Source organism: Danio rerio, chromosome 4, assembly GCF_049306965.1.
Source record: "Danio rerio strain Tuebingen ecotype United States chromosome 4, GRCz12tu, whole genome shotgun sequence".
NCBI lineage: Eukaryota > Metazoa > Chordata > Actinopteri > Cypriniformes > Danionidae > Danio > Danio rerio.
In genome coordinates this window covers 12,600,917-12,614,084 of record NC_133179.1, presented here as the reverse complement: position 1 = coordinate 12,614,084, position 13,168 = coordinate 12,600,917, and the positions used below count along the sequence as shown (strand labels likewise).

At 32.8% G+C, this 13,168-nt stretch overlaps 2 protein-coding genes and 1 non-coding gene across 3 annotated transcripts; 2 read left to right on the top strand and 1 right to left on the bottom strand.

Moving 5' to 3' along the window:
* The first annotated feature begins 411 nt into the window (after window positions 1-411).
* On the top strand, window positions 412-6,884 carry si:dkey-222f8.3. Its single transcript, NM_001044967.1, has 7 exons — window positions 412-515; window positions 2,598-2,697; window positions 2,805-2,916; window positions 3,061-3,182; window positions 4,368-4,480; window positions 5,619-5,772; window positions 5,874-6,884. Exons 1-7 carry the CDS (start codon window positions 505-507, stop codon window positions 6,132-6,134), a joined length of 873 nt encoding a protein of 290 aa, NP_001038432.1. The 5' UTR covers window positions 412-504; the 3' UTR covers window positions 6,135-6,884.
* Window positions 6,885-6,890: 6 nt separating this feature from the next.
* Window positions 6,891-8,784, bottom strand: tnnt2c (troponin T2c, cardiac). The gene has a single exon (NM_181499.3). It carries the CDS (start codon window positions 8,710-8,712, stop codon window positions 7,840-7,842), a length of 873 nt encoding a protein of 290 aa, NP_852476.1. The 5' UTR covers window positions 8,713-8,784; the 3' UTR covers window positions 6,891-7,839.
* Window positions 8,785-12,913: 4,129 nt separating this feature from the next.
* On the top strand, window positions 12,914-13,001 carry trnay-gua (transfer RNA tyrosine (anticodon GUA)). The gene is given in 2 exon segments: window positions 12,914-12,950; window positions 12,966-13,001. It is a non-coding gene; the product is annotated as a tRNA-Tyr (tRNA).
* Window positions 13,002-13,168: the final 167 nt, after the last annotated feature.

The window sequence follows — 13,168 nt, the reverse complement described above, 5'->3', positions numbered from 1 at the left end:
ATAGATAGATAGATAGATAGATAGATAGATAGATAGATAGATAGATAGATAGATAGATAGATAGATAGATAGATAGAATAACAAGATGTACAAAATTCACTCAGTAAAAACCTTCCTCTGTGTCAGAAAAATAAATAAATAACAAGAATTTTGCACTTGCCTTTATTTAAAGTTTATATTTTGTTCTAGAAATGTATGCAAAAATGTTTTCGATTATATATAAGTAACGTTTTTATTCACAGTAGTACTGTTAATAGCACAATGCTACCATTGTTTTAATGTATTGGTAACGTATGTCCCACCTATTAAGAAAAAGCAACCAATCCAGATTGAGAAGCGTTCCAGTTCGCCACTCTCATTGGCCAGATTGGCCAATCCGTCAAATAGTTCATCATCGCGTAAACACACACATGCTCTTTGACACACCCAACAAAACCACAACTTGTCATCATCGCATGACTAAACGTGTTTCTTTGAATTAGAGAAGTGGATTAACCTGCAAATATGGCCAAAGGGTGAGAAAAATAAATCCATTTGATGTTTAACGGTCTTTCCGTTTTGCGCTTATTTTAGATTACCATTTTATTTTAAGTTTATCTGTTGATGATTATTAATGTTACTTTATTATGTTTTACAAAATCCTTATGACTATAGTATATATTTCCTTTACTAAACTGTTAATGTGATCGGTTTTATTTATGGTGAAAGTTTCTGTTTTTCATGCACAATTAGCTTAACTTTACCATCTGGTGCGCAATGAATAAAACTTACTGATCTATTTACATAAACACCAAATTCAGCTTCTGCTCACTCGACTAACTTTACAACGCTTCTGCTCTTTATAATGTTTAAATGTTGTTTGCATGTCTACGATGTTGTGAATGTGTGTTTTTACACAGGCCTGTTTGTTTTAGTTGTTGTTGTGCAAGTGAACTGTTTGAAGTGAAGGCGACGCCACATTGTACATTCGGTTTTATTCAAATTCTCCAGAAACAGCTTACAAGGTTTGGCTAATAACGAGATTTAAAACAACATTTTATTACCTGATTGAACAACGTGCTAAAATCTTCACGCTTTTGTTCCTCCGTTACATGCGTTAATGTGTGTGTGAAAGGAAAAGCACCTGGCAACTTTTTGTGACGTCATACACCAGTCGGAAAAACTCGCATTGTAATGATTTATGCGTAATTTATACATTTTACATTTGCCTTACCCTTCAGATTTATTGTTTGTTCGTCGATGTAGATTTAAACACGAATAAACATCACCGTGTTTTGACTGAATTTAACACGTTTCCGGTGTTGTTTAGAATTTCCTGTTTTGGCATCTGTGCTCAATTTAATTGCAAAAATGTAATGTTTACTTCAATGTTCGAGTAACATTTCTTACTCTTCATTTTGCATATCTATTATATTTATGTACAAGATATGGCCTACTTATGCAGACAATAATAAAAATACTATTTTTATAATGTCTTAAACAGTGTTGGGGGAAAAAGTTATATATTACAATCTGAAGTCACTTTAAAAAACATAACTAAATGTGTTAGTTACTTTTTAAGGACGCAATATGAATATAAATGTGCTATGTTATTTTATTGTAATTTTCGTTTTTTACTTTTTTTTTAAAGAGATTGGTTGACGTAAAATTGTAATGTATTACTTTTTAAACAACACTGGTTTTAAATGACATAAAACGTCTTGACAAATGTACAAAACTACAAATGTACAGCTTTAAAGGACAGTGAAGTAAAAAGATTTAAAGTGACAATTCATTAGTATTTTAGGGCACCACTTTAATTAAGAAATTATATGATCTGTCTGTCATTACTGTCATGACACTGGATTACATGCTTGTGGGTATCTTCAGGTATGTCATGGAGCATATTTTTATATTTAATACTATTACTACTACTACTACTACTAATAATAATAATAATAATAATGTTTTAAAAATGGTTGCATCTTAATAAATCATTATTATTGATACTTTGCGTGTGACTGTATTATTACTATGATTACATTAGCATTGGTATTAGAAGTAGTAGTAGTAGTTTGCATGTATGAAACCAACACAAAAAATTCACTTTTTACAAATGCAACATCATGTGTCTATGATCAATACGTTTACAGTGATACTTCTCAAGTTACACTGAAAATATCAATAAAAAATACAGCCATACATTGTATGTATGTCTAATTCCAGACATTTAAGTGTGGGATTTAAATCTTTGTTTGAAGGTGTATTCACCCCTTCCCGTTAGCCCTATGCCTTCAAGCTAAAAAGAATTGGGACATCCCTACCCCTTGACGCGAACGCGCAAAACGAGGGGTAGGGGAAAGGGCTAAGGCAGGGGTGTCAAACTCAATTCCTGGAGGGCCAAAGCCCTGCACAGTTTAGTTCCAACCCTGCTCCAACACACTTACCTGTAGGTTTCAAACAAGCCTGAATGACTCAAGTAGTTTGATCCAGTGTGTTTAATTAGGGTTGGAATTAAACTGTGCAGAGCTGTGGCCCTTTTGGAACTGAGTTTGACACATGTGGGCTAAGGGGTAGAATTCGGATTGGGCCTTAATGTCAAGCTTTTTCTATTGCAGTCAATGCACCAATCAGGAGCTCTCAAATCTGCTGAATGAACTGTGGAAGCTGGACGTGAACCGAATGAAACCTGGACGAGACTATAAAATCGACCTACAGGTATGTTTATGACAATCATTACACATAAATATAAGCAAGCATGTGATTGCAGCGGATTAAAAATATTTATTATGAATCGGTCATATACAGTGCATTTGTTTTCACAGGGCAAGGCTGGCTTTGTGTCTGAGGGCAGCAATAGTGCCAGGGATTGCGCTAGAGCTCCTCTCTTTTCTCATGTCAATGAAAACAAGCTCAAAAGCATTGATACCTACGCCTGTAAGAAGCCATCGATCATTCTATATTAATACGCATTTAAGTGAATGTTTTAATTTGCATCCGTAATTGAATTAGATTCCCATATCAAGTGTAGTTTATGACAAACGTGTTTAAAACGTTATTTGATCGATGCTGTCTTTTCAGACTTTATCACTCTGCTGGATAATTATGAGACGTCAACCGGAGTCGCTGAGCAGGTGACAAAAGAGGAGCTTCAGGAGAACAGCCTTTTTCTGGATGCTGTTCTGAAGACCGAGGTCATGAAGGTACCTTATCCAATTTTGCTTGCGCTTTTTAGGGTTGCCAGGTTTTCAAACTAAAACCAGTGCATTTGTTTTACTAAAGTAGCACAAAGTTTGCATCCACCCACAGGCTAAATATAAACAACCTGCAGCATTGGTGTCAAACTTGCCAAACTGCCTTTCTAGGTTTTTTTCTTGGCTGTTTGTTATCATCATGTTTGAACATGTTGAAATTTAGCAACTTAAAGAATTTGAAACATGTTGTCTATCATTTAGTGTTACTTGATAGACAGATATTTTCTGACTAAAAATAAGGAAGGTAAATAAATAAAGGAAAAATAATGGTGTAAATAATGAAAAAAATTAAAGTAGATATATTGCTTTCATTTAGTATGTGATTAGAATCGCCTTTGTAAATTTTACTTGATGCCGACACTAAAATAATATGTCTAGTGTTTGGTGTAATTAGTTACAAAGTAAAGACTTAGTGTAATCAAATTAATGATCTGCAATTATCTTTAGGTAATATGTTACAGTTATTTACAATAAACTTGCATTAAATTCTGTCAATAAATCCAACATTTCTCTCTGAGAAAATTCAGAATCAGAAAGACAGAGTAATTGTTATACAAATATATTATGCAGAATAATAATATTTTAACTAAAGAAGGTTACATTTTTCAGACTGACTGCACAAGTTAAATGAGTTTCATTGCTTTCAATTATATTTTTCAGGCAAAGAAATTAGAAAATTACTTTAAATACCATTTTAGTGATGTCAATAACTACTTTAAGTAACCCAACACTCCACATATTGTCTTTAATCCATATACAACATTAATTATTAGATTTGTTATTATTTTTATACTATGTATACAATATATTATTTGTAGTGCACTGCTTGGTCTAGCTGTACTTAAATGTATATTATTCTTATTTACTTATTTATTAAAAGGTGAAATACAGATTGAAATGCACTAATATTGATTAAATGTAGATGATGGTAGATGTATATGGGTGTGTGAGACAAGTGAGCCTTAATACAGTAGTGTTGGTTTAAGGAGGAGACTGATTTAGCAACAATATACAAAGACATTGCATACATCATTGTGCAAATACTTACAAAAAATGTTGTGCAAACATTACCATATGGCTGAAGAGATAGATTATAATTTGTCAGCCTTGATCTGACAGGCTTTGTTTATGCAGTGTGCCCACAGGTATTTAGTAAGCAAAGGTCGCGCCCAATCGGATATGGCTCAGTTTAAGAGGCAGCTCTATGACATCTGGTTCAAGCTCTATCGCAGAGACAAAAGTGGAGCGTAAGTTATAAAATTATTTTGTTTATGTTGGTATGTAAAAGGGATTGTTTAGCCAAAAATTTTTATTTGCTATTAATGTTCTCAACTGAGATCCACAGGTTCATAAAGATGACTTTTCTTTTTCTTTAATTGCATTAAATAAGTATTTTATCCTAAAATAGTTGTTCTTTGGTTTTCATTAAATGCAAGACAACAACTAATGACGTTTTCAGAGTCCAAAACAAACACATTCATACTAAATAAAATGAACACCTTCTGCTCATGATTATACACTAAGTTCTTATGAAGAAGAATGATCAAGATGTGCAAGAAACTGAACTCTGCTTACAACATTATTGCCTAGAATACAATATAACAATAATATAATTAATAAAATAATAAAAATGTTATTTGCTAAGGCAATGGATTAAAGGTAATAATGTTCAGTTTCTTTGCGTAGACCGATTGTTTGGCTTCATAGGACCCCAATGTATCATCAGAAATCATGGGTATTAATTGTGTATATCTTTAAATATGCTTTTTGGCTCTCAAAGTCCTTTAGCAATTAATTGCATGCAAATTTTAATTTCCACATTTATCTACAGAAAATTAAGCGAAAGGATCCAAATTAGAAGATATAGAAGAATACCTTTTGTGTGTAATCGAAGTAAAATCTGAAAAAACAGATATGTTGCTTTTCAATTGCTCATCCTGTGTGTTTTTTTCTTAGCCCATACCACGGTACCCAATCTAAGCCCAGGATTTTGCTCTCATGCAATTAACTTGCATTCTATGAACAAATCAATATATTATATTTACGCAAGATTTTTAACAGTGAGTAACCTAACAGCAAACGTTGTTTTTTTGTGTGAACTGTCCCTTAAAAATACCTTGCAATTGTTTCAATGTGCTAATTTGTGTCATTCATATGAACGCAATACAGCTTGTGTTTGTCTGTCTGTTTCAATGTTGATGTATTTATTATATTTATATTATTCTAAATAGCTTTTTTTTTCCATGTAGATCACAATGAAGCTGACATGGCATTAAATAAAAGATACAATATGATTCCATACAATAAGTGTCATTCATATGCTGAGCATTTATGCTTATTTCTCATACCTGTTTATATTTATCTGCCTCTTGTCTCCAAATGCAGTGAGGATTCCTGTGGATTTGAGCATGTGTTTGTCGGCGAAACCAAGCATGGTAGAGAGATCATGGGCCTCCACAACTGGATCCAGTTTTACAATCTGGAAAAGCAAAATATCGTGGACTACAAAGGATATAAGGCCAGAGATAAAAAGGACACGGTATTTAATCCTTGCATATTTATTTAAGAAGAAAACTCATCTAATCAGTTAATATAGCATTGTGTGCATGACTTGTAATGTTTACATTTCCAATCTCACAGCCAGATGAGGATGATCACGTCTTAAATCTGCAGTTTAGCTGGAATGGTCTGGTCAAACCGGTGGGAGGCTGTTTCATTGGCGTCAGCCCGGAGTTTGAGGTGGCTCTTTATACCATCATCTTCCTTCTGTCGGGGGAACATATGACCAACGTTAGGGTGAAAGTGGATGAGTATCTGCTGGAGATTGTGGTGTACAGATTCGGGCGCTACATTGGGACATCATATCCCAAATTGATCAGCAGTAACAACCGGGATCTCTAGATCTCCCTTAATGGTCATAATTTAAAACCAAAGTGGCTTGATAATTCTAATAATCACTTCATCATTGCAGCATGTGGTCCTTAAATCCTCAAACTTGAACTGTTAGCGTGAATTATATACAGTATATGGTAGATATATGTGCTTTTAAACTGTCAGCTCACAAATGATGTTGCATTTTCTTATGAATCTACTTTACAATCAAATATTATTATACAGTTATATGCAACTTAAGTGAAACGCGTATTGGTTTGCAATCAGAGCCCTATAGTCGGGTCAAGCCTAAATACCTTTTTTGTGTTTTGCTTTTAATCTGTGTAAATATCTTGTTTGCATGAGATGCCCGAATGTTTTGACAATTTTTTTTTTAATACTCTGCTAAATCATTTTATTTTTTTATACACACTTTGCAGTAAGTGTAATTGCATACCTACCTATATATCGATAATTGCATATCTAACTGCTGTAAACTTAAATTCTTTTAGTTTATAAATAGTTAAAAAATCATGAGCCTGGGTCTTATGGATAAAAGATATCATTTACACATTTGTTACATATCTGTTCATGGAATTGTGTAGTAGCATGCAAATATTTTTTCCAGATAAACGTCTCATTTTATGATATAAAGCGAATATACACTTTACATTATGTAAGTTTACACCATGTAAGTCCAGTATCTATTAAAACATTGCCACTGTTACACACATATACATGTGCCTTAAGTTTGTTACAATAAAGACCTTTTTATTTCTCTTTCTGTTTTTTTATTTATTTATTGATTCATTTATTTTTACACATTTTGTGGATTTCAGTCTTGAAAGAGGTCTTGGTGATGTCAATACATAATGCATAATTTCTAAAATGAAACCACTGCTTTAATTCAATATATTTGTCAGCACTTGTGTTAATAAGCAAAGGTTGAAAGAAAAAGAAAGTGGAAATAAAATACCAGTGTATGTCAGAGAGAGCAGCACTTTTAATAATTTTAAAACTGTTCTTAAAATTTGGCTAAAACAAAATCAAATATGCAGCCATTGATTTGATTTCATTATATTGACGATGTGTTGTATTTATTGTACTGTAAGTGTACATTGTATTTGTTATAACTGTTAAATTTGTTACTTCCTGCCCAGGGACTACAGATGTAAATTAGCTTTATAGCTAACTCTGGCACAACATGTCATGTTGTACATTGTCACTTTATAAATAAATAAAATAAATAAATAAAATAAATAAAAAGTCACACAGTCAAATCATAGAAAATAAACTGCATTTCTACTGCATAATGTAAATCTTGTGAACAAAAAAAGCTTTGAAAATGTTTACAGAATGACTTGCATGTAACAATAGGTTTTCCCAATAAAAATTGATTACACATACAGAAGTCATACAGCACAATGTGAAATGAATATACAATTATTAAGCAAAGGTTGAAAGAAAAAAAGTCATACATTCAAATATTAGAAAATAAACTGCATTTCTGCATAATGTAAATCTTGTAGACATAAAAGCATTTCATATGTTTAGAGAATGAGCTTGAGACTTGCATGCGACAAAACATTATTCCCAATAAAAACCAATGACACATACAGTAGTCATACAGCACAATGAGAAATGAATAAACATTAATCAGAAAACGTTAAATGTTGTCCTTGAAAAGTTCAAAGCAAGACTTTTTGGCTCTGTTTTGTGTATTAATCTGATTAATTTACTTCCAGGACTTCCTGGTGGTTTTCGCAACCTTGGTTCCCTTTTGATGGTCACTTACTCGATTCCGCAAAACCTTGATCTCATACTTCTGCGACTTTAGCTTCTCTCCCAACTCAAACTTCTCAGCGTGGAGCTGATTGAGCCACTTCCACAGGTCGAGAGCTTTCTCTCCCAGCTTCTCCTGGTTGAGATGATCGATGTTCAGTGGCTTGCGACGCTCTAGCAGACATTTGGTCTTCTTCTCACGTTCGGTCAGCTTCTTTCCTTTCTTCTGATCCACCTTCTGCAGGAAGCCGCCGTAGCCCTTGTTGGAAAGGATCTTCTTTTTCCTGGCATCTTCCTCGGCACGCAATTTGGCGGCCTCCTCTTCACGACGGGCTCGTTCTTCAGCGAGGCGTGCTTGTCTTTCACGGTCTCGCTCAGTTCTGATCCGTTGCTGATCAGCACGGTCGGTCCGACGACGTTCAATTCGGTTCTTCAACGCTACCAGCTCATCCTCCTCCTTCTGCCTGGTGGTGAAGTGCAGGTTAATCAGGCTTTGCAGTTCATTAAAATCCTTCTCCACACGCTTCCGGTGGAGGTCATCAAAGTCCACCTTCTCCCCGTCAGGCAGCTTTGGTGGTATAATGTTGGGAACAAACATCTTGGGTTTGGGTTTGGTGTCTTCTTCAGCTTCATGCTCATCGTCTGCTTCTTCTTGATGTGTCTCTTCAGGTTCGTCTCCTTCCTCAGCTTCTTCTTGTTCTTCCTCAACTTCTTCTTTCTCCTCAGCCTCTTCTTTAACCTCTTCCTCAGCTTCCTCCTCTTCCTCAGCTTCCTGCTCCTTCACCTCCTCCTCGAACTCTGCCACAAACTCTTCGGTGTCGCACATGGTGCTACTTCTGAGGGTTTAGAGAAGAGAGGATGACTGAGGAACACTGCAGCTGGTGGCAAAGACTGAGATGTTTTCCATGGATGCTTGGTGGTTTTATAGTCGACACCCTCCTCGTGTGACGTTAAGCTTTTTGAGCAGATGCACCTAGGATCTATTTTTTTCTGTGCAGGGCCTTGTCTTGTCCTATACCTAGACCCTGACCTCTAACCCCCCGCCTGTCCCACCCTAAAACCTTTGTGGTGTGAAGAGAAGCCTATTTCAGACTCAAAACAGATGCACAGGATCCAAACGAAACTGCATACTTGTGCTTTGGTTGGGATCCTGTTTCACATTGTGTTTGATTAAACAGCAATATTTAGGTGCTGATATCATTGTCTAGCATTAGTAGTTCATTCAGTCCATTGTTTTGAATATAAATAATGTTTTGCCTATTTAAGCTTGATTAATTCTGGTTTTTTTCAGAGTAGCGAACCCCTGAGACAATGTGAATGGATAGTTGTAGACAGAGAGATAACAGACAAAGGCAAACAAGTGTTCAGCGGCGTCTGCGCAACTGTTCGTGTATGAACATTTCAGCATGACTGACTTTTGGCCACTGGAATCTTGGAAACAAGACTCTTGGGAATATAAACATTGTGTCATGCCAGTCTTTATGTTTGATATGGGAAAATGCCTTTAAATACGTATTTCAAAAAAGTCTGTGGAAAAAGTGCTGCCCTTTTAAATTTTCAATTCATTAAAAAAATGGGAAAAAATTGCAAACTGAAAAAGGCTTCTTGTTATTTTATTTAATGCAAAACTAATGTTTTAACATTATACTAATGTTACTAATTATACTAATGTTATACTAATGTTACTAAAACTAATGTTTTAACATTATATATATATATATATATATATATATATATATATATATATATATATATAAATAATTATATATATATATATATATAATTATTTTTATATATATATATATATATATATATATATATATATATATATATATATATATATATATATATATATATAATTATATAATATTTTTTTAATTATGAAGAAATGTAGGTAACACTTTACAATAAGGTTGTATTAGTTAATGTTAGTTACTGTATTCACTAATACATTAATTACAGTATTGCTCTTTGTTAACATTAGTTAATAGAAACAAAATGTTGTTAGTTTGGATTTTAATGATACATGATAGTAAATGTTGAACTATGGTTATTAATAAATGCTGTACAAGTATTTTCATTATTAGTTTATGTTAGTAAACAAATTAAATAGTGAAACCTTATAGTAAAGTGTGACTAAAATGTTACTAGCCTTAATACCTTAATATAATGAGAAAAATAAATCAGCAAAATTAAATAATTACTACATTTTTATTATATTATAATATAATATATTATATTACATTATATTTTATTATATATTATATTACATTATATTATATTACATATTACATTATATTATATTACATTACATTATATTATATAGAATTATATTATATTAAATTATATTATATTATAGTATATTTTATTTTTGTAAAATATAGTATTTTAAGATATTTAATGTACACAGTGACTTTTTTGAATCTATCACTGCTTTATTATCCTGAAACAAGCAGGACTGTGTATCTGTGGATACTTATTACAACTTGTCATTACTGTTAGTTTTACTGTCACATCACTGTACACTGATATCATGAATATTTTAGGGTAAACACAATCATTATGATCCACTCTCATATCCTTTTCTAATTTCCTTTTTAATATTAAACTACATGAGTGATACCTCAAGTATGAAGGATAATTATCTCCCTTGTTTGATTATAAATAGTCTTTACGGGCCCACTTTGTCCTTGTACCGAGGGGGGATTCAACCTGCCAGTATGGTATTTGTGAGTGACAGCTGGTGGTCTTATTTAAATCAGAATCCTGATTGGACAGACGCAGCAAGAGACAGCTGCGTCTATCAATAGGAGGCCGGTGTTTGTGAAGATTGACAAGTTCCCTAAATAACAGTTACAGTAGCATATTCCCGTCACTGTGATTTTTTTTATGTAAAGTGTTTTGTTATACGTTCCCTATATAGTCTAATGAAAGGATTTTAATTACTCTGTTTTTATGATGAGTGTCTGTATATTTCATTTACAAAACTAATTTATAAAGGCGTGTTTTTGTTTTTTATAAATTTATAAAGTTTGTGTTTTGTCCTGCACTCACGTACTTCAAAACTATAACTTCTTATCTTATATATCAGATATATATTCTGAATGTTTTCATTGAGGGATATGTTCATAAATATTTCACTGATATATAGCTATACGAAACTATGTTTTCCAGTCTGTGCTGAACTTTCTAAATTATGGAGTGATGAAAAAAGAGATATAAAACCTTTAAAACAAGAATTTTAAAGCAAACTACATGGAATATTTGTGCCAGAAATGTATGCACATTATTGTGTATATTATTAAACAATGCCATATATGAGCATATGTAAACATTACATTTTAGAAAACTTGTAATACAACATATGCTACCAAAAATGTCAATCAGCTAGGTAAGTTAAAAAAAACACACAATAAAGGCATGTTTTTGGTGTTTTTGTTTTGTCCTGCTCTTCAACAGCAATCACATACACCAAAACATAACTTTAATTTTATCTTATATATCATGTTCTGAATGTTTTCACTGGGGGATGTGTTCATACTTCATTTGACTGGTTTTACACAACATATATATATCATTTTGTTTCTGTCCAGTCTGTTTGGAAAAAAATATTTGTTCATAAATATTTCACTGATATATAGCTCCACAAAATTGTATGTTTTCCAGTCTGTTTGCAGAACTTTCTGAATTATGGAGTGATAAAAATAGATATAAAAACTATAAAAGCCTTTAAAACAAAGATTTTGAACCTGACTTCATGGAATTCTTGGATGTGTGTGCCAGAAATGTATGCAAATTGATTATTAAACAATGCTATATATGAGCATATGTAAAGTCATTTTAGAAGACTGGTAACACAACATGTTACCAAAAATGTCAATCAGCTAAGTAAGTAAAAAAATAATAATTAAAGCCATGTTTTTGGGGTTTTTGTTCTGTCCTGCTCTCACATACACCAAATCTATAACTTTTTTCTTATCTTATAAATCATATTCTGAATGTTTTCATTGAGGGATGTGTTTATAATTAATTTGACTGGTTTTACACAACATATACACATCATTTTGTTTCTGTCCAGTCTGTTTGGAAAAATATATTTGTTCATAAATATTTCACTGATATATGTATGTTTTCCAGTCTGTTAGCAGAACTTTCTGAATTATGGAATGATAAAAATTGATATAAAAACTATAAAAACCTTTGAAACAAAGATTTTGAACCTGACTACATTGAATTCTTAGATGTTTGTGTCTTAGAAATTTATGCAAATTGATATATATCTTATTAAACAATGCTATGAGCATATGTAAAGTCGTTTTAGAAGACTAGTAATACAACATATGTTACCAAAAATGTCAATCTGCTAAGTAAAAAAAGAGGCATGTTTTTGAGGTTTGTGTTCTGTCCTGCTCTCACAAACATCAAAACCATAACTTTATTCTTATCTTATATATCATATTCTGAACGTTTTCACTGAGAGACGTGTTTATATTTAATTTGACTGGTTATACACAACATATACAGCCTTTTGTTTCTGGATCCAGTCTGTTTGGAAATTTTTCATTGTGGATTAATAAAAAGAGATATAAAAACTATAAAAATCCTTTGAAACAAAGATTTTGAACCTGACTACATGGAATGCTTTAATATTTTGGCAGAAATGTATTTATTAATGTATTTATAAACGATGCCATATATGTGAGCATTTATAGAAAACTTGTAATAAACATTTTAACAAAATGTCATAAATCAGCATGGTAAGTATTGTAATAAGTGATGATAACTCTTAACATTAGTTAGGCTATTTGTACCCTGTTAACCTGCAGCAGTGTTTTACCCATGCTATTTTAGAACGGAAGTGAACGTTAAGCTATTATCTTTAAATATGCAAGGCTTTCGGTTTATTAACGCTAGCTATAGTTTAACTAAAATATTTATTGCCGTAAACAGTAAAACACATGTTGAGGATTACATGATGAGTGCACATTGCGTCATTAAAATTTTCCAACTGTCGTCTGTGACGTGTCCCTTCGATAGCTCAGTTGGTAGAGCGGAGGACTGTAGCGGTTTATCACTGAAATCCTTAGGTCGCTGGTTCGAATCCGGCTCGAAGGAGACATTTTAACACCGTCCTGACAGGATGTTTTGTTGCCACGGTTATGGTTTGTATTCACAAAGAAATAAGCGTAACGTTAACGTTACCCACAATTATTTTGTTTCTGACTTACAGGTAGGCTCAGCAGCAGTTTTATCTGAAGAAGAAGCATCAAAACACACAAAGT

Coding starts and splice junctions, on each gene's coding strand:
- si:dkey-222f8.3 (NM_001044967.1), top strand. Junction 3,183..4,367: donor TGAAGACCGAGGTCATGAAG/GTACCTTATCCA, acceptor TTGTTTATGCAG/TGTGCCCACAGGTATTTAGT. Junction 4,481..5,618: donor CGCAGAGACAAAAGTGGAGC/GTAAGTTATAAA, acceptor CTCCAAATGCAG/TGAGGATTCCTGTGGATTTG.
- tnnt2c (NM_181499.3), bottom strand. CDS start 8,712: ATGTGCGACACCGAAGAGTTTGTGGCAGAGTTCGAGGAGGAGGTGAAG.